General features: G+C 63.1%; 3 protein-coding genes and 1 long non-coding RNA gene across 7 annotated transcripts; 1 reads left to right on the forward strand and 3 right to left on the reverse strand.

The window, feature by feature from the left end:
* Positions 1-581: 581 nt before the first annotated feature.
* Positions 582-11,000, reverse strand: LOC128797918 (ras GTPase-activating protein 4-like). Of its 4 annotated transcripts, XM_053960870.1 has the most exons (20): positions 10,887-11,000; positions 6,477-6,533; positions 5,940-6,053; positions 5,598-5,659; positions 5,352-5,481; positions 4,995-5,076; positions 4,706-4,837; positions 4,537-4,628; positions 3,617-3,740; positions 3,357-3,510; positions 2,962-3,026; positions 2,653-2,765; positions 2,396-2,582; positions 2,066-2,203; positions 1,650-1,961; positions 1,431-1,568; positions 1,229-1,364; positions 1,023-1,143; positions 875-933; positions 582-749 (listed from the first exon to the last, which is right to left on the reverse strand). In XM_053960870.1, the coding sequence occupies exons 1-20, from the start codon at positions 10,949-10,951 to the stop codon at positions 631-633; spliced, it is 2,400 nt and encodes a 799-aa protein (XP_053816845.1). In that variant the 5' UTR covers positions 10,952-11,000; the 3' UTR covers positions 582-630. The 4 variants fall into 4 exon arrangements, with proteins under 4 accessions (XP_053816845.1, XP_053816844.1, XP_053816843.1 ...); XM_053960869.1 differs by having other exon boundaries at positions 1,431-1,961; XM_053960868.1 differs by having other exon boundaries at positions 2,066-2,582.
* Positions 2,419-6,486, forward strand: LOC128797928 (uncharacterized). The gene is made up of 3 exons (XR_008434282.1): positions 2,419-2,509; positions 5,023-5,192; positions 6,388-6,486. It is a non-coding gene; the product is annotated as an uncharacterized LOC128797928 (long non-coding RNA).
* Positions 11,001-13,196: 2,196 nt separating the features above from the next.
* On the reverse strand, positions 13,197-15,307 carry LOC128797924 (uroplakin-3b-like protein 1). The gene is made up of 6 exons (XM_053960884.1): positions 15,213-15,307; positions 14,506-14,652; positions 14,188-14,416; positions 14,021-14,097; positions 13,591-13,720; positions 13,197-13,482 (listed from the first exon to the last, which is right to left on the reverse strand). Exons 1-6 carry the CDS (start codon positions 15,256-15,258, stop codon positions 13,377-13,379), a joined length of 735 nt encoding a protein of 244 aa, XP_053816859.1. The 5' UTR covers positions 15,259-15,307; the 3' UTR covers positions 13,197-13,376.
* Positions 15,308-15,479: 172 nt separating this feature from the next.
* On the reverse strand, positions 15,480-17,363 carry LOC128798299 (uroplakin-3b-like). Its single transcript, XM_053961643.1, has 7 exons — positions 17,306-17,363; positions 16,918-17,067; positions 16,620-16,839; positions 16,472-16,548; positions 16,187-16,307; positions 15,846-15,961; positions 15,480-15,652 (listed from the first exon to the last, which is right to left on the reverse strand). Exons 1-7 carry the CDS (start codon positions 17,361-17,363, stop codon positions 15,480-15,482), a joined length of 915 nt encoding a protein of 304 aa, XP_053817618.1.
* Between the last annotated feature and the right edge of the window lie 364 nt (positions 17,364-17,727).

The following is a 17,727-nucleotide window of genomic DNA, read 5'->3' on the forward strand; positions in this document are numbered from 1 at the left end:
CACAGCGCCCCCAGGCGGACGGGAGGACCCGCTGCGGGCAATGGCGGCAACGGGAGCAGGGACGGCGGGGCTGGCGAGGGCCGCACGGACACGGGGGGCCCCCGCCCCAGAGCCACCGCCGCGGCCATCGGCGGGGCCGGCAGGAGAACACACACTGTGACACCATCGGCGGTGTCCCACTGGAGACACCACCGCGGCCACCAGCTGGCACCAGCAGGGCGTTGGTGACGGCAGCGGTGCCACCAGCAGGGCCGTGAGCAGAGACTCCAGGGCTGCCAGCACTGCCACAACAGCCCACCAGCAGAACCACCAGCGACGGCAGCAGTGCTGCCACCAACAGAACCAGCAGCAGCGCCATCAGAAATGGCACCAGCAGGGACAATAAGCAATGGCAGCAGTGCCACCATCAGTAGCGCCACCAAGAGAACCCCCAGCAGTGCTTTCATCGGGCCACCAGTGATGCCACCAGAAATGGCACCAGAAATGGCACCAGCAGGCCCCTAAGAGATGTCACCAGTGCAGCTCTGAGCAGTCCCCAGCCAGAGCCCGTCCCATCCCCAGCAGACACACGGACAGGGCCGCAGGGTACAAAGTGCCTTTATTGCCGGGGCCGCGCTCCCCGGGGCCCCCTCACGTCTGCAGCTGCAGCAGGGCCGGGGCCGGGGCCGGGGGCTGCGCCCGGCGGTGACAGCGCTCCAGGTCCCCCAGCACCGCCAAGAGCCGGCTCAGCCCCTCGGGCAGGGCAGCGTCTGCGGGACAGGGCGGCGACAGTGAGACCCCACGGCTCCCCCGGCGTCACCCCCAAAGCACCACATTCTGCTCTGCCAAGCAGAACACCCGCAGTAGCACCCCAAAACCCCGCACCCCAACCTACCTTCACCCCGGCGGCCGTTCTGGGCCTCCTCCGGCTCCAGCAGCTCCCAGTACTTGTCCCTGGGGAGAGGGGGAGGAGAGGAACGGCCCTTGGCAGGGGCAGAAGGGGCTGCAGGGGCGGGGCGGGGGTCCCGGGGGCAGGGGCTCACCTGAGGGTGCCCCGGAGGCCCTGGAGGTGCTGGAAGAGCCGCTGAGCCTCCACCGTGGGGTCCAGCGGGTCACTCCAGTCCTGCAGCGTGACGCCGTGCCGGGTCCGGTCGCATCCCAGCCCTGCGGGGCAGCAGGGTCACCGTACGGGGGGGGGGGGGGGGACACCCCAGCACCCCCGCGGGGCTCCGCGGCCACCTCCCCGTACCTGTCCTGTCGCGCTGGTGGCAGCAGCTCCACTTGTCGCCGCGGAAGACGCCGGGGTGGTAGGAGCGGAGCACGCGGGGGTTGTTGCCGCACGCCTTGCGCAGGGCTGAGAGCCACTGGTTCAGCTCGTTGACACACTGCGGGGTTGGGGACGGTCAGAGGGACCCCGGGCTGCGCCACCGCCCGCGCTGTCCCCGCCGCACCTTGCACTGCAGGTAGGCCGTCTCCTGCTGCCCGCCCGTGGCCATGTAGACCACCTGCATGACGTGGGAGCTGCCGAAGCTCTTCTCCTCCACCTTCTCGGCCGCCAGGATGTCGCCCAGGGCGATGGCACCGATACGCTGATGGAAGGGACACGCGCACACAGAGGGGGTCAGCGCCACCCCGCTGCCGCCCCCCCGCCCCCCCCAGCACGCCCGTACCTCCGCACCGGGGCTCTTGCCGAAGCTCAGGGACTCCCCGGTGAGGCAGAAATGGAGTTTCTTGCCGGCGGCAGCAGCGAGCAGCGGCCCCTTGCCCCGTGTCTTGTGCACAAGGAGCAGCCCCTCCTTCACCACGGCCGGCGGGGGCCCCAGCGGCCGCCCCTCACCCTCGCCCTCCTCCGTGCCCACCAGGCGGGTGATGAAGTCCCTCATGCGGGCCGTGCCCTGCTGCAGGACGGGCAGCAGCGGCGACAGCCACGTCTCCTTGGCGCGCCCGGCCGCCGGCTCCATGTTCCCGACCAGCTGGATGGCCTGGGGACCCCGGCGGTGGCAGCGTCACCCCCAGGAGAGCCGGCTGGCACCCTAAAGAACCAGCCGGGCACCCCAAAGCCGCGCCCCGGTGTCCCCTGTCGCACCTTGGCCAGCAGCAGCAGCGTGCGGCTGGTCCGCGCGTCCGCGTGCGCGGCGCGCAGCTGGAACAGCTTGGGGGTCATCACGGCCGGCGAGAAGAAGCGCAGGCACAGGAAGCTGGTGACAGCCACAAATTTGGCGTGCTGGGACCACCGAGGGGGTGGGGAACACACGTGAGGGTCTCTCCCAGCGTGGGACAACCCCACAAACAGCGATGCGCCGGTGGCCGGGGCTGCTGCTTGCCCAAGAGGGGACCCCACTGACCACACCCAGAGAGCGCTGTCCCCTGGGGATGTCCCTGTTTGGCCCCACACCGTCCCCCGCCACAGCCCGACCTGGTGCTGCGGGAAGCGCTCCCCGACGCGCTGGAAGAGCTGGCGGAACGCGGCGCGGATCAGGGGCGGACACGCCGGGGCCGACCTGACGATGGCGTCCAGGAGCTCGCCCAGGTAGGACTGGAGGTGCTGTCGGCCCTGCTCGATCACCTCGCCCTCCGTCTGCACCCGGTGCAGCCCCGAGCACCTGCAGGCACCGTCACTGTCACCCCCAGCGCTGGGGCCAGCCCTGCCCTCCCACCCCACGAGCCCCTTACCCGACGTCTTTGATCTCCACCTTGCCGGGGTCCAGCTCCACGTATTTCTTCTCCTCGAACACGCGGGTGATGGTGGGGCCCAGGACAAAGTGCAGGTATGGCATCCCTGTCACCTGCCGAGGGACCACACAGGGGACGAGGATGGGCCACAGATTTGGCACCCAGCACCCCCAGGGTCACCCAGTGGATCTTCTCCAGCCTCCCCGCCCCGGGGGAAGGCACAAGCACAGCAGCCCTCCCAGTGCTTCCCCTGGGAACAGCCCAGGGCCACGATGACCTGGGAAGAGCAGGTTTTGGGTGATGTGGCACCTTGAGGAAGGACTCCATCGACTTCGAGGCCAGCGAGTTGCTCCGGAATAGAGTGTTGGGCTCACCTGCAAAACAGGAGAGGGTCCATGGCCTGGGGGATGGCCATGGCCTGGGGGATGGCCACTGGTCACCCCTGGGCAGCTGCAGTCCTGGGGGTCATTCCCAGGCTGTGCCCTGCCCCCCTGGCCATTTCCATGGGGGTCATGGGGATTTCCACCTGTTCCTCCACCAACCTCAGCCCATGAACTGCTGGGATGAGCCCAACAGATTCCACAGTGTGATGGCTAAGCCTCAACCATCACTCCCAAAAAAATCCCCAGAAAAGGCCCTGGAGGTTTTGCAGCCCCAGGAGAGGATAAGGAAGCCTTCAGGTCCACTCCCCATTCCAGCCTTACAGGGCTTGGCCAGCTCCAGCTCAAAGAGCAGGTCCAGGTACTCCTTGACCAGCCCCTGGCCCAGGAAGAGTTTGACCAAGTTGATGGCGACCTCCTGCCGGCACTCGGCCGTGGTGGTTTCATCCAGGAGGGTGACCAGGTGCACTTGGCCATCCTGGAGGGAAGAGGCACCATAACGTGACAGCCCGAGGCAGGCAGACACCACGGCACAGAGCTGGGAAATGTGGGTGCTCCAGCAGGGCTGGGCATGGACCCCTCACCTGGCGCCCCAACTTCACCTCCTGGCACAGGAGCTGCACCAGGGGCTGGTAGCAGTGGGAGGGAAGCACCGTCTCGTCCCGAAGCTTCACCTGCAGCTGCAGCGAGCCCAGGCTGCCTCGGCGCCTGCAGGAGCACAGGGAGGGTGGGTGGATGGATGATGGATGGATGGATGGATGGATGGATGGATGGATGATGGATGGATGGATGGATGGATGGATGGATGGATGGATGGATGAAGGATGGATGGATGGGTGGATGGATGGATGGATGGATGATGGATGGATGGATGGATGATGGATGGATGGATGGATGGATGATGGATGGATGGATGGATGGATGGATGGATGAGGATGGATGGATGGATGGATGGATGGATGGATGGATGAAGGATGGATGGATGGATGGATGGATGGATGGGATGGATGGATGGATGGATGGATGGATGGATGGATGGATGGATGGATGGATGAAGGATGGATGGATGGGTGGATGATGGGTGGATGGATGGATGGATGGATGATGGATGGATGGATGGATGGATGATGGATGGATGGATGGATGGATGGATGGATGGATGGATGGATGATGGATGATGGGATGGATGGATGGATGATGGATGGATGATGGATGGATGGATGGGATGGATGGATGGATGGATGGATGGATGGATGATGGATGGATGGATGGATGGTGGATGATGGATGGATGGATGGGATGGATGGATGGATGGATGGATGGATGGATGGATGGATGGATGGATGGATGGAGGGATGGATACTTCACCAAGCAGAATGTGGCCTGACACCCCAGGCTACCCCTCCAAAGTGATGATGCTTCCCAGGAAAACTCCCCTTCCAAATGCCCCTAAGGGCACTGGGACCACCGCCAGCACACCCCAACACCCTGTGCCAAAACTCACTCGTCCTCTGTCGGCTTGGACTTGTCTGGCCACAGCCTGAACCACCCCTCCTCCTGCCCAGCTGCTTCCAGCCCCTGGACGCTGAACACCACCTGGGAGGGGAAGGCAGGAGATGCTGGGTGTGCAGCTGGGCAGGACCCCGGCAGCACCGAGAGGGTTTGGGGCTCACCTTGCCCAGGAAGTCGTTCCTGCCGACGAGGTCCCAGTCCCACACCTCCACGCAGAGCTTCTCCTCAGCGGGCTCGGCCAGCTCGAACTCGAAGGTCTCGTTCCAGCGAGGGTAACAGGATTTCTTGACCACCTGCAAAGGCAACAGCTTTGTCCCTCTTGCTGGGTGGGTCTATCCCTCAGGGACACCAAGCTGGGGATGCTGGGGGACAGGGATGGCTCCGGGTTTCCCTGTGGATTGATTCCACCTGCACCCCTGGCAGGCTGGGGATGGCTGAAGCCACACTCACGGTGCTCTCCTGTGTCTTCCCGTTGTAGCGCAGGCGGACAAAGGGGTCGGAGGCACCATTCCGGTCCTTCCTGGCCAAATCCCTGCCGAGAAGAGGGGGAATTTACCAGCAACCTCCCAAAATACCTACAGGCACCCATGGCACCCACTCTGCTCTCAGAGAATTTCAAGATACATGTCCCAAAGACCTGCAGATGAGGTAGGCCCTGACCCAGCACCCCCATCTGGGTGATGAGGAGGGTGCTCTTCATCCAAAGGACTGGATACACCAGGGAAACTGAGTCATGGCGCAGCTCAGACTCAGCACCCATGTCCCAGTTGCACACACAGCCCCTGTCACCCTCGTGTCCCCTCTCACCTGGCCTCCAGCACGGAGCAGCGCAGCCGCCGGCTGCCCTGGCTGCCCAGGACCTCCACCCGCAGGTGGATCTCCCCCTGCACCTCCTCATCAGGGTCCACCTCGCTGAGGCTCATCCAGCCACTGTATCCTGTGGGAAAAGGGGGGGTCCCCATGAAGGGGTCATGGGGGAACCCCTCAGGACCGGCTTGTCCAAGGGGTGGGAGATGGGTCCCTCCTGGAACCCCCAGCCACGCTTTCCCCTACCCTTGGGGTGCTCTGCCAGCATGTCCCGGGTGATGCAGACCTTCCCAATGATGTCATCACGGCTGGAAAACAAAAATGGGGAATAGGACACGGCATGGGATTGGTGCCCAGGTAGGACAGCCCCCACTTTGGGGGATCCTGGACAGGGGCCACCATGGTGTGTCTGTGCCCATGGAGCACATCAGCCACCCTCTGCTGCCAGCTGGACAATATCCTTGGGAGATAACTTCACCCATCTGTGTCCCAAAGCCCAAGGCAGCATGGCCAGCTGTGGATTCTCTGGTGTCAGCACCTGGCTGAGCATGCAGGGAGCCAAAGCCACCAACAGAGTCCCCACCACACCTGAGGGCATCCTCGTCCATGACGTAGATGGAGATGCTGTGGAAACCGGGCTGGAGCTGCACCTCATATTCCTCCCCCCAGAACGGGGACAGCGTCTTCCACACCGTGGCAGTCCTGTGGGGCAGGTGGCACTGGTCACAGGGGGGACAGGGCTCCCTTTCAGGGGTACTCCCCAGCCCTGGGGCCTTCCCAGCTTTTGGGGACACATGGCTGGGGGCAGCACCCAGAGTTTGAAACCCTCAGCTGGGGCAGGGATGAGTCTCTGTCCCTGTCCTTGTCCTGTCTTGTGGCTCTGGGCTGGCAAGACCCAGGGGTGGGGTAGAGGGGAAGGGGGCCATGAGCTGTTAGACACTTCTGTGTCTGCAGGAGCATCTCAGCCCAAAGTAGGGAACAATAATGAATGATAAATAACAATTAATAATGATCTTAACAATAATCATAACAACAGTGTGCCTGCAGCAGATGGAGACACCTGCCAGGAGCAAGGTTTGGGGCTCCAGCAGTTTTAGGGACCAGCCAGGGACCTGGGGCACCCACCTGATGATGGCCTCATCATCGATCTTCACGATGCAGTACGGGTCACTGCTCCCCATGCTAGAAGGACAAGTGACAGCTCTGTCAGTGCCACCAGCCACAGCCTGGCCACCACCCAACCCACAGGAGTCTCATGGCCATGGGTGAGCAAAGCCTTCAGCCCTGACAGCCCCCACAGAACAGAGACCTTGTAGAGACAAAGCCCTGAGGGAACAGGGGCTGCCAAAGACTTCCACGGGGCGTCTTGGCCACAGCTGCCAGCACAGGGTGACCCCAGCTTGGCTTCCAGACCGGGGACACCCCTCCCTGACCGTGTCCGGCCGCTGTGGCTGCCAGAAGTGGCTTTTCCTCTTCCACACAGGAAGGCAAGGAGCAAACAAACCCCACCCTTTCCCCGAAACAGCTTCAGGCACCTGCAGCCCAATTTCACACACTGGGAGTGAGGCCACAGCAGCCTCCTCCAGCCCCAGGGTGTCCCCAGACCCCCAGCACTCCCACAGGGATAGGCACAGCCCTAGGGACACCCCCAGGGATGCAGAGGGTGTGAAGGGCAGCCACCACCATGCTTTGACCATGCTTCCTCCCTGGGGACAACACGAGTCACCCTTGCCAAAAAATAATCACGGTTTTACAGCTTATTGCCCTGCTTCATCAGAAACAGGGTCAGGGGTGAGCAGGGACAGAGGAGCCAGGACCTGGGGGGTGGCCAAGGTCATGGAAAGGTTGTGGCTCCCGTCCCACTGGCGTGGAGCAGCTTGGAGCATGGAGAACTCATTAACACCAACCCCAGTGGCACTGTCAGGCAGCCACGAGTGTCCTGGGGAAAAGGAGGGTGCACAGGTTGGGGGACCCCAGGCATTGAGTGATGTCCACATCCCAAATCCAGGGAGGCTGAGAGGCAGCTGCTGGGGGATTGAAAGGGTTCTGGGGACTACTGAAAGAATTTGGGGGAATCCAGATGGTTTTCGGAGGGACTGAAGGGGTTGGAGGGGACTGAAAGGGTTTTGGGGGGATTCAAAAAGGGTTGGAGGGGACTAAAATGGTTTTGAGGAGGATTGAAAGGGTTCTTGGGGGAATCAGAAGGTGGTTTGGGGGAATCAAAAGGGGTTGGATGGAACTGAAAGGGTTTTGAGGGGGACTGAAAGGGGTTTGGCAGGAATCAAAAGGGGTGGGAGGGGATTGAAAGGGTTTTAAGGGGTTGAAAGGGGTTGGGGGGATTCAAAAGAGATTGGAGAGGACTGAAAGGGATTTGGGGGAAATCAAAAGGAGTTGGAGGGGATTGAAAGGGTTTGGGGGATTCAAAAGAGGATGGAGGGGTTGAAAATGTTTTGGGGAAAATCAAAAGGAGTTGGAGGGGATTGAAAGGGGTTTTGGGGGATTCAGAAGGAGCTGGAGGGGACTGAAAGGGTTTGGGGCGCTCCCTGCCCCGCTAAGCACGGCAGCAGGGATTTCTCCGGGCTGTGCATGCCGGGTACCACAACAACATCCCTGCTCCAGGCACTTCCATCCCTCCGGCCCCGCGGGGCTGGAATGCCGCAGGTTGCCAAGAGCTGCTCTCGGCCGCTGCTCCCGCTCCATCCCCGCCCTGCGGAGAGGATTTTTAAGGAGTGAAGTGCCATTTAGCGGAGCCCATTGCTGACATTCCCTGCCTTGTGCAAACCATCGCGGATGCCGGGAGCGGGCAGGCGGAAAGGGAACAGCTGCCCGCTCCAGCTGCGCCCGGCAACGCGCGGCTGCCTGCGGTGGCAGCGGCAAACCCTTGTCCCCAGCGTGGGGACACCCAGCACAGCCGCGTCTCCTGGACACAGAGCGCCGGGAAGCCACCCAGGCATGGCGTTTTCCAGGGATTCAAACACGCGATGGGCAGAATCCGCCCTCGGCGGCTGCGGGAGGTGCCCGAGCTGCCACGCAGCCCTTGCGTGAGGAGAAATCCCCGCTCCAGAGGCGGGCGCCGGGTGACACCGCCCGCGCAGCATCCCTGTCCCGGGATGTCGCCAAGGGATTTGTGGCGCTGCGGGCGCGGTGCGGGGCTGGCTTGGGCACCCACGGTGGGTGCAGGGAAGGAGCTGGAAAGGGGAAGGGCTTTAGAAAGAGGAAATGAGCCCAGGCGGGACTGGGAGAAGGGGGAAGGAACCCAGAGCCACCCCGGCAGCAGAGCCGCGGAGGGATGGAATTAAAAATTAACTGGTGTAGGCAGCAGTGCTGCTCTGCCCTGGGAGGTGGTGAGAATAAATAAATAAAAATTTAAATTAAAAATGGAACTAAAAAGGAAAGAAAAAAAAATTAGAATGATAAATTGAAGGAAAATAGAATTAAAAAAATAAAAGAAAAATAGAATTTAAAAAAAAAAATCAAGGGAAATTAAAGTAGAATTTAAAATATAACTAAAAATGAGAAATAAAAGAAAAATTGAGTGAAAAAATAAAAATCTAATTAAAAATAAAAGAAAAAATAAAAGGAGAAAATAAAATAATAAAATAAAGCAAGGAATAATAAGTGAAGAAATTAATAATAAATAAGTGAAAAACAAGGAAAAGGGCAAAAATTAAAGAAAAAGTAACTTAAAAATAAATAATGAAATAAAAAGTGAAAATACTGAAATAAAAATAGAATAGATTAGGATAAATTAAAGATTAAAAATTATTGGCGTTATTTATTATCCTAACATTAAAATAATCCAATAAAATAAATAAATAATAAAACAGAAATTCAAATAAAAGAAATTAAATATCAGATTAAAAAAAATCAATACTAAATAAAGTACATTTAAAGATTAAAAACCATTTAAAAAAAATCTGCCAGATCCTTTCCATTGCTTTCCTGGGATCAAGACGAGGGGAAGATTTGGCAGCCTCAGCTGGGGGGCTCCCGTAACTCCCTGAGCCAAATCCTGTGGGGTCCCCACGGGGATTTGGGGGTGCTCCATCACCCCTGGCTGTTGGCAGCAGGGTCTGAGCTGCCCATGCAGCGGGGACACCCCGCAGAGGGAATTCCCCGGAGGAAACCAGCGATTCCAAATTGGTGCCAGGGCAGGGAACCGGATCCCCGGGGCGCTGTGCAGCGGGGAAGGGGCCGGGGCCAGCCACGGCCAAGGTCGCGCTCGGGTTTCCCTCCCCGCCGTCCCAGCCCAGCGCCACGTCCCAAAGCCACCGGTCCGGAAAGCTCCGCTCCAGGCGCTGTGGCTTTCCGGCTCTCCCAAAACCCAGAGCCTGCCCGTGCTGGGTCAAGCTCCGGCGGGGAGTTGTGCCAAGGGATTTAAAAATCAGGCCCTGACACACGGGATTTAAAAAAAAAAAAAAAAAAAAAAAAAAAGTCATGTTTCTTTCCTTGTTTATCCTCTTTTTCCATGACGGCTGCAGGGATTTTTGCTGGTTTTCCGGCTGCCGAGCGCTCCTCAGCAGCTTCCCGCTGCCTTGGTGGCGGCTGGGGCCACCCCGGCGCTGTCCCCACATCCCGCCCCACAAGGATCTGAGCGATGAGGAGAACGCCGGGGTTTTCTGGGAGGGAAATCCCGAGCCAAGGGCTGCTCCCCGGACCTCAGCCAGGTGGGATGGAGCCGGGGATGGGAACGGAGCGAGGACTGGGGACACAGCACTGGGGCAGCCCCTGCTCCTTTGGGGACGGATGTAGCGGGTCCTGCTGCGCGCCCGGGGGTCCCTGCGAGGGTCCCTCTGTGGTGGGGACAGCCCTGCCCCGCGGCACCACAGAGGCAGCCCCCAAAGTGGGAGCGCTGCTTGGGGTACCCAAAACACTGCTGGGGGCATCCCACAGCACGGGAGGAAACCTCAACCCCATCCCGGGGGGTGTCCCCACATCACAGCACTGCTGAGGGAGCCCCCAAAGCGCTAAGAACTGCTGGGGGCACACAAAAATGTCCTGACGGGAACCCCCAGAGCAAGGGGGATCCCAAAGCCGCACTGGGGGAACGCCCAAAGCAAGGGAACAGCAAAGCCGTCCTGGAGGAAACCCCAAAGCAAGGGGGATTCCAAAGCCACCCTATGGGGAACCTCCGAAGTAGATGCACTGCTGGAGGGGTACCCCAAATCTACCCTGAAGGGAACCCCCAAAGTAAACACACGGCTGAGGAGGGACCCTCAAGCCACCCTGGGGGGAATCCTCAGTGCAGGGCGACACCAAAGCCATCCTGGAGGGAACACCCCAAGGGGTGACACCCCAAAACGGGATCCTAAATCCACCGGATCCTAAAGCTCCTAAACCACATGCATGGCGGGGGGCGCCCAAACCATGTTGGGCAAGCCCCCAGAGCAGGGAGGAGGCTCCAAGGCCACCCCGAGGGTGGTGTCCCCATCAGGGACCTGTTGGGGGGACACCCCGCAGCACCCCTGGGAAAGCGGCGAGTCCCTCGGGATGCCCCCGCCCCGAATCCCTCCCGGCCCCCGCGGGGACACTCACATGTCCTTGGCGGGCAGGTTCCTGCCCTCCACGATGCGGATGGAGAGGGCGCTGCGCCGGGCCATGGCGGGCGGGCAGCGGAGCGGAGCCGAGCGGAGCCGAGCGGAGCCAAACGGCGCCGAGCGCGGCCTCGAACCCGCGGCCCCGAGCGCAGCGCCCATGTGCGGGCCGGCGCCGGCGGCCGCCAATCAGCGCGCGGGGGCGGGGAAAGAGGCGTGGCCTGAGGCACATCCGCGGCGCCCATTGGGTGATCCTGTCGGCTGTCGGCCAGGGGGTGTGGCCTGCGCGGGTGGGCGGGGCCGGGCTCCCCGCGCTGCCGGGGTCCCGCAGGGTCCCCCCGCTCTGTCCCCTCGGTCCCTCTGTCCCCTCTGTCCCTCTGTCCCCTCGATCCCTCTCGGTCCCTCTGTCCCCCTCAGTCCCGGGCACCGCCCGCGGCTCCAGGGCAGTACAGCCCCAGCCTGCCCAGCCCGGCGCCCGCCTGTTGGATTGGACCAATCCCACAGCGGACCCCTCCTGGGGGCTGCAGCATCGGCCGCGCTGCTCTGCACCCCAAACCTCCGCCGTTTGATTGTTTTTTAACCTATTTTTTCTTTTGTTTTTAAAGTACTGCGCCTCCCGGCCGCAGCGCACCGAGGACAGGTGCCATTTCTGGGTGCTTGGTGCCCTAAATGCCAGCAGAGGGTCGGGGAACCCCCCCCATGGCGAGACCCACCTGGGCTCGGGGACTCGGCCGGCACCCAAAGCTGGCCTCAGGGCCGTGCTGGCCACCTGAGATGGTCCTTGGCATTTTCACCGCGGGGACGCTATGGGGACACTGCAGGGACACGCTGGGAACACACTGCTCTGCTCCGACAGCGCTGCCCCTCTGCCTCCCCCGCACAGGGGGACAGCAAGGGGACAGGGTGCAGTCCTGTCCTCCCACGAGCCTCTCCACGTGCCAGCTCCGGCCCCACAGGCGCTCGGGGCCACATGTCCAGCAACGCACGCGTGGCAGGCGACAACCCCCCCCTTTGCAGGTGAAGCAGTTGTTTTATTTCGGGGCACGGGGTGTAGGCGGAGAGGACCCGCGTTTGCCGGATGGAACCATCCCCCCTGTGCTCCCACGCTGATCTCGGCAGGAGTTAATCGCTGGATTTGCTTGATTTCCCTTGGCCGGGCTCCACGGAGGCGGCTCCGGCAGTGGGGGGGCAGGTCGCTAACACCCCCCCCAGGCGGCACAAGGACACCCCGTAAGGGCGTTGTGACCGGGCTGCCGTGTCAACGTGATGCTGCCCTTGGCGTGGCACCTGCGGGGAAAAACGGGGCTTTTAATATTTGTGTACGATGTCTATAGGTACACACACACCTGCCCCGGCTCCACCCACACCGGGATTGTCTCCAGCACCAGCGGGGCCTCGTCCTGCCCGCGCCGCAGGATCAGGGCACCCGCAGCCCTGAGATCAGCATCAGAGACCCACGCCCCGCTGTAGGATCAGGAATGATGGATCCAGTCCCTTCCAGTCCCCTCGCCGCCCCAGCCCACTCCTCACCAGCGCAGGATCAGCCCGACATCCCCCAGATGGGGATCAGGGACAGCTCCTGGTGCAGGATCAGCCCCCACATCCCCCAGATCGGGATCAGGGACAGCCCCTGGTGCAGGATCAGCCCCCACATCCGCCAGATCGGGATCAGGGACAGCTCCTGGTGCAGGATCAGCCCCCACATCCCCCAGATCGGGATCAGGGACAGCCCCTGGTGCAGGATCAGCCCGACATCCCCCAGATCGGGATCGGGGACAGCTCCCGATGCAGGATCAGCCCCCACATCCCCCAGATCGGGATCGGGGACACCCGCCGGTGCAGGATCAGACACCCCGGGGTCCCCTCTTGGGGTCTCATGGCTCTCAGAGGAACCTGAGCTGTAGCCGGGATGGATTGGGTCACTTCGGGGTGTGGGAGCCCCTCCTCTGGGCTTGGACAGGGAGAGATCATTGTAGGATAAAAGGGGTTGGGGAAACACCCCCCACAGCCACCACCCCCACCTCACGGGGCATTTCAGTGCCCCTCACCCCAGCATCAGGGCTGGGGGGGGGTCAGGCTCCCCCCGCTGCCCTGCACCCAGGGCACTTCTCCCCATCCGAAGCGGGCACCGATGCCCAGCTGGATGCGACAACGGCTCCCGCTGCCGAGCATCCCCGGGCGCAGCCTGCCCCGCGCAGCAGCTCTCTCCCAGCCAGCGCTGGGGCTCCCAGCGGGGTCAGGGGACCATGGGGCTTCCCGGGGGGCTGCGGGGGGCATCGAGGGGTCACAAACAGGCGGCACAGGCCGGGCATAAAGCATGCGGAAAAGCCTTTAATGTCCCGCTCCACCGCCCCCGTCCCGGGTGGCGGCTCCGGCCGTGTCCCCGCGGCGGCGGGCTCGTGTCGCCCGCAGGGATGGAGCGGTGCGGGTCGCATTTACCCCGCACGGGGGGCGCGCGGGAGGGGCGGCGGTGCCGGGGGGCGGCGGGGGCTCAGAGCCGGGCGGCCGGCTGGTCATAGACGTGGTGGGTGTTGTACCGCCGCACCGTCACCGACTCCGGCTTGCTGAAGGTGCTGCTGCCGCCGCAGGAGTCCGAGCTGGGGAGGGAAGGCGGGGTGAGGGATGAGGGTGGGGACCAGGGGATGACGGCGTCACCCTCTGACGCCGGTCCCGCGTGCCCAGCACGCCCAGGCGGTGGCACTCACCCGCAGAGGAAGAGCATGGCCACCAGTGCGGCCAGGAGGATGGCGAAGAGGATGGAGAGGATGGTGGTGATGGCGATCATGCCGGCGCTGTGCCCGCTGCCCGTCGTGGAGATGCTGTTTTGTGACTTGGCTGGGGAGAGAGCAGGAGGAGAGGGAGCAGGATGCAGGAATACACACCCCGGAGTGGCTCAGGGGTCCGGATGGGTGACGGTGCGTTCGTGTGTGCCATCCCAGTGTGCCATCACACGTACACGAGTGACACCCGCGGCAGAGCCCTACCTCAGTTTCCCCAGCTGCTCACAGGACCCCTCATCCCAAATCACTGCTGCTCAGCATTCAGCCCCCTGGGACCACCCCACACGCCCAGGGGCACCCCACATCCCTCCGGACGGCTCTGGGCTGGGTGTGGGGGCAGGACGAGCACCGGTACCTGTCCTCAGCATGATTGGCGCCGACCAGTATGTCTCAGCCACGGGCACAGAGCCCTCCAGGGCAAGGAACTTCACGCTAAGATGAGAAGGGAGGTTGGCCACGGCCCCGTGAGCCGGGGGGCTGCTGGCAGCCCTTGAGGGGGGCAGGTCCCACGAGCAGGCTCACCAGTACGGCCCGGGGCCGGGCAGGGGCCCATTGCACGTGGGCCTCGTCTCATCCTGGGCGCAGCTCGTCTCGCTGCCCACGCGCAGCACCGCGATGTCCCCGGAGGGTTTGGGGCAGGGGTAGCTGTCCGGGGTGGCATTGAGGGTCATGTAGGCACGGGAGTGAGGGAAGTTCTGGAATGCGGTCTCGGGAGTCCCCGGCCCCGCGCTGTTGTTGAAGCTCAATCTGTCTGCAGGGAAGGGGATGGGGATGAGGAGGGACTTGGTGGGGGGTACAGGGACCCCCGCACGCCCCCTGCCCTGGGCTGCTCCCACCTACCCTTGTCCAGAGCCACCACCAGCCAGATGACGGCGTTGCTGTAGTTTTCGAAGACGCAGCGGGGCTGGTTCAGCACGAAGGTGGAGGCGGTCGTCATCCCCTCCAGCGGGGGCACCTTGGTCAGGGTTGGCATAAACTCCAGCCGGACTGCGGTGGGAAGCCAAGGGGGTGCGGTGGAGGGTGCGGATCCCCCGCTGCAGCCCCGGAACGGAGGCTCCGACCGGCGGCCGCGGTGCCGGGGATCAGAGTGGGGACAGGGGCAGGAGGCAGCTGAACCCCGGGATCTCAGCAGGGCGGCCTCTGCTCCCCTGCCACCCCCAGTGTTTCATTAAAAGAAGAAGCAAAACCACTCCATGCTCCCAGCCGCGGGGGGGAACACCCGTGCAGGACTCCCTGACCAGAGGACTAGGGTGGGTGACACCAGGGACACTTGAGGTGGCACCCAGAATGGGGGGGCATCAGCTGCCCTACACCTCCAGGTTCAGGGGAGTCCTGGTGGACTCCAGTGGGGACCCCACACTGTGCCAGTCAACCAGTATCAGTGACACCAGAGACTAGAGGTGACACCCAGAACAGGATCCAGAATAGGGGGGGCATCAGCTGCCCTACACCTCCAGGCTCGGCGGGGTCCTGGTGCCTGTGCGCGGGGGATCCCCGCAGTGCCGAGGGGAGTGCCGAGCCCATCCCGATGGCGTCGCTGGACTCACCTGTGCCGTGGGCCGCGGGCAGGAGCAGGAGGAGCAGCGGGAGCATGGTGCGGGTGCCTTCGTGCCGAGGGCGGGAGTGCGGCTGCCGGGGCTCCGCGTCCCCTGGGACCCGCCTGTGGTCACCCAACCGCCCACATTCCTGCAGCGGCCGCAGCCCCGCGGCAAACAGGTTGGGCTCGTTTCCCCGGGAGCTTTTGTTATGTTTGAGCGCCCGCCGGCGAGGCGTGCTGAGAACCGCTGCGTTTGTGGCATGGGCGGGTGACAGCTTCACCCGGGCAGAAGGGGATATCCCGTGGTGATGCGCCCCACAGACCCCACCACTGGCAGCAAGTGCCCCCCACACCGACACCAAGTGCCATCATACCAGGGCCCCAGGTGGTTTTTGAGGTCCCCCACCTTCCCAGTCCCACCCTGCATGGCCAAAGACCAGGAGGAGACGGCTGCAGATGGAAAATCAGACTTTACTTGACAGGACAGTTCATGTCTCTTGGAAGGTGTCCCTGCCTGTGGCAGGGGGGTTGAAACGAGGTGGTCCCTTTATGGTCCCGTCCAACCCAAACTGTTCCATGATTCTCTGACACGGAGCAGGGGATTGGGGGGCAGGGCAGCACAGCCCTGGGGGGCTACACCCACAGCCGGGGGGCAGGGGCTGGGGCAGGGCCGGGGGGATGTGGTGGGTCCGGTAGGATCGGCGGATGAAGGCGTGGGTCCCCAAGCCCTGGTGGCACAGGGAGCCCCACACCTTGGCACTGCAGGGAGACAGAAGCAGAGGCATCAAGAGGGGTCTGTGGGGCTCTGCACCAGCCACCCCCAAGGAGCCCTTGCTCTTGCAAACTACGGCAAACCCCCAATTTAGAAATAAAAATACTCTTTCAATGTTAAAAAAGATTTCTTTGCTGATGGGGTTGCCAATTTGGGGTGTTCTCCTGAGGCCCCTGCGGACACTGCCCCCCTTTCCCCGTAGCCCCCCGTACCCCAGGGCTCCGAGCACGGTGGTGGCCAGCACAGCCCCCAGGCTGGCCAGGATGGAGGCGATGACCACCACGGCACTGCCACGGCGAGCGGGCACAGGCTCGATGGTGCTCGGGCTGACGGCTGGAAGGAGGCGGGACGAGGGATATGGGGTGGGTGTGGGATCGGGGATCACTTCTTCCCGCGGGTTTTGGGGTGATGGCACAGGGCTGATGCTGTGCCACGTGCCAGCACCCCAACCAGGCAGGGGCAGGGGACCCGCGGGGCGGTGGCAGTGCCACGAGTACCTGTGCGCAGGAGGATGGGCTCGGACCACCGCGTCTCCGCTTTGGGGCCGCGGCAGCCCATCAGCAGGAACTTCACCCTGCCATGGGAACGGGGCTGGTACCGGGGCGGCGAGTCACCCCAGCTGGGATTTGAGGTTTCTGGCCTTACCTGTAGGGTCCCGGGGAGGGCAGGGGCCCATTGCAGGGGTCCTGTCTGTCCTGGTCCCTGCACGCCGTGTCACTCCCGACCCGCAGGACGGGCGGGCTCGGTGCCGAGCAGGAATACGCGGCCGCCGCCGTCTCCAGCGTCATGTAGGAGCGGGCAGTGGGCAGCTGCTTGTACGGGGGCACGTCAGCCCGGGACTGGGGGTTTCTGAAGGCGGCTGATGCTGCACGGCACAGATGGAGGGTGAGGGTCCCCCATTTCCACTGCCACAGGGGGACGTGCTGGACCAGCGAGTGCTCACCGTTGGCAAAGGCCACCGCCAGCCATACGGCGTCGGAGGCATCGGCGTGGCCGTCGAAGACGCAGCGGGGCCTCTCCAGCGCGAAGGTGGTGGCAGTGACCTTGCCCAGCAGCGCCATGGGGGGCACGTGGGGCACGTAGGGCAGCCGGGCTGGGGGAGTGGGCAGTGAGCGAGGGGACCCCCCCGTCCTGCACTGCTCAGCAAGTGCCCGACCCCGCATCCACACCAGTGTTGGCACACGGGGCTGTCACAAGGTGCCAGCACGAGGGGGACAGCACTGGTGGGGACCCCCCAGCCATGCCCAGCCCCATAAACTCCTCCCTGGCACAAACGCCTCGCAGCCCCTCCAGGCCCCTGTCCCCCTCTGCCCTGTCCCCCAGGGAGTCACCCAGGTCCTCGGCTGCGCCCGTCCCAGCCAGTGCCAGCAGCACCCACAGCAGCTCCATGGCGTCGTCCTGGTGGTGCTGGATGTGCTGTCCTGCTCAGCTCACCCCGTCCCACTGCCGGGAGGACGAACTGCCCCCAGTGCCCCCGCAGCAGGGACCGCCTGTCCTGCAGCCGGACCCTCCCAGCCCCGCATTCCTGCACCGGCTCTGCCGGCCCGGCCAGACCCCGCGGGCAGAGGGGACATCTGAGCATCCCAAGTCACCCGCTGGTCCCAAATCCGCTGGGAACCGTCCTGCAGGACCCCCGAGGCACCTGCGAGGAATCAGGGCACAGGACAGTCATGTGAAAGGGGAAACTGAGGCAGAGGAGGTACTGGGGTAATGTTCCAGGATGGATCGGCAGGGCTCAGTCTTTGCTGCCGCT

Source organism: Vidua chalybeata, chromosome 20 (assembly GCF_026979565.1).
Source record: "Vidua chalybeata isolate OUT-0048 chromosome 20, bVidCha1 merged haplotype, whole genome shotgun sequence".
In the NCBI taxonomy this organism is placed as follows: domain Eukaryota; kingdom Metazoa; phylum Chordata; class Aves; order Passeriformes; family Viduidae; genus Vidua; species Vidua chalybeata.

Bases quoted from the DNA above. Each gene is read 5' to 3' on its own strand.
- LOC128797918 (XM_053960867.1), bottom strand. From the start codon at position 10,951: ATGGCCCGGCGCAGCGCCCTCTCCATCCGCATCGTGGAGGGCAGGAAC. The intron at 3,027-3,356 runs GTAAGGCTGGAA...CCTGTTTTGCAG, and splicing joins GCTGGAGCTGGCCAAGCCCT to GTGAGCCCAACACTCTATTC. The intron at 1,962-2,065 runs GTGCGACAGGGG...CGGGGTCCCCAG, and splicing joins CGCTGCTGCTGCTGGCCAAG to GCCATCCAGCTGGTCGGGAA.
- LOC128797924 (XM_053960884.1), bottom strand. From the start codon at position 15,258: ATGCTCCCGCTGCTCCTCCTGCTCCTGCCCGCGGCCCACGGCACAG. The intron at 13,721-14,020 runs GTACCGGTGCTC...CTCTCTCCCCAG, and splicing joins GCCAATCATGCTGAGGACAG to CCAAGTCACAAAACAGCATC. The intron at 13,483-13,590 runs GTGAGTGCCACC...TTCCCTCCCCAG, and splicing joins GCCATGCTCTTCCTCTGCGG to CTCGGACTCCTGCGGCGGCA.
- LOC128798299 (XM_053961643.1), bottom strand. From the start codon at position 17,363: ATGGAGCTGCTGTGGGTGCTGCTGGCACTGGCTGGGACGGGCGCAGCC. The intron at 17,068-17,305 runs GTGACTCCCTGG...CCACTCCCCCAG, and splicing joins GGGCGCAGCCGAGGACCTGG to CCCGGCTGCCCTACGTGCCC. The intron at 15,653-15,845 runs GTGGGTGTAGCC...TTCCATCTGCAG, and splicing joins CCAGCCCCTGCCCCCCGGCT to CCGTCTCCTCCTGGTCTTTG.